Here is a 1,102-nt window from a genome sequence, read left to right on the forward strand (position 1 = left end):
TGTAAGCAAAATCTTAATAGGTCAATATAACCCTTCTAATTAAATGTATTATTACTGTTTTTCTGTAGTGACAAATTTGGGGAGAGGACAACTATTCCAAAACTTTCTGAAAATACAATATGAGAATTAACTGCGCAATTACTAGAAATGTGTACCTTGGATATTATAACATTTGCATCCATACACATTTTTTGGAAAAAGACCAATTTTTTTCCAAGACGTTTTTAACTCTGACTTTGACTTTGGACCAATTCTGTAGAATGGCTAATTAACAGTGTTGGTTTTTACTTCTCATGATTGAAATGTGTTAACAGGTGTTATTCATCATAAGATTTATACATTTGCTTTATTGTATTTTATTTTATTTTATACATTATCCATATAATGTGTATACTTTTATTTTATGTTTTATTTATTTATAAAGGAATATGAAAGGAGTGGGCAATCAAGCAGTTCCATATCTCCCAAGAAGTATGTAAAAAGGAACCTGGACTTTGAGCCACTTTCAACCACAGCCCTTATACTGGAGAACCGCCCAGCGTAAGTGTTTTTGTACTCTCTCATGAAACCTCTCATTCCTGTATGATGGGTAGAAAAAAAAACAGAGATAAAATAAAAAAAATAAAACCACTTCCATCTTGCATGCAATGTTATGCCATGCAGCACAGTTGATATTGTGTGCTAGTATAATTTAAAGCATAGGGAATATGGAATAATAAAGGATTTATAGATGTAAAGTGTTTCAAAATGTTTTCTCAGACAGAAATGTATACGTCTATTGACTAATTGTGTACCTGTCTGTAGGAATCTTCCTGCAAAGCCTGAGGAAGAAGCCCAGAAACACAGACAAGAATATGAGGAGATGGTGGCTCAGGCCAAGAAGAGAGGTGACTTTCTTTTCACGCATTTGTTTGTGTATATGGGTCCAGTTTTGTGTGCTCTAGAGGGCGCTGTTACAAAAGCTGAAATTAAATCCTGTTGAAACAGATTTCCATTTCACTGCCATTCCTCCTCTCTCTCTCTCACTGCGTGTGTATTTGTTTCTGTGCAGAGCTGAAAGAGGCCCAGAAACGGAAAAAACAACTAGAGGACAGGTGTAAAC

General features: G+C 34.8%; 1 protein-coding gene across 1 annotated transcript; it reads left to right on the plus strand.

Moving 5' to 3' along the window:
- Positions 1–424: 424 nt before the first annotated feature.
- On the plus strand, positions 425–1,096 carry LOC107682743 (TBC1 domain family member 14-like; the record flags this gene model as incomplete). The annotated part of the gene is made up of 3 exons (XM_016478897.1): positions 425–540; positions 805–887; positions 1,052–1,096. Coding segments are annotated over 3 exons (244 nt in total), but the record flags the coding sequence as incomplete, so codon positions are not given.
- Positions 1,097–1,102: the final 6 nt, after the last annotated feature.

This window comes from Sinocyclocheilus anshuiensis, unplaced genomic scaffold (genome assembly GCF_001515605.1).
Source record: "Sinocyclocheilus anshuiensis isolate Anshui unplaced genomic scaffold, SAMN03320099.WGS_v1.1 C32546519, whole genome shotgun sequence".
Lineage (NCBI taxonomy): Eukaryota > Metazoa > Chordata > Actinopteri > Cypriniformes > Cyprinidae > Sinocyclocheilus > Sinocyclocheilus anshuiensis.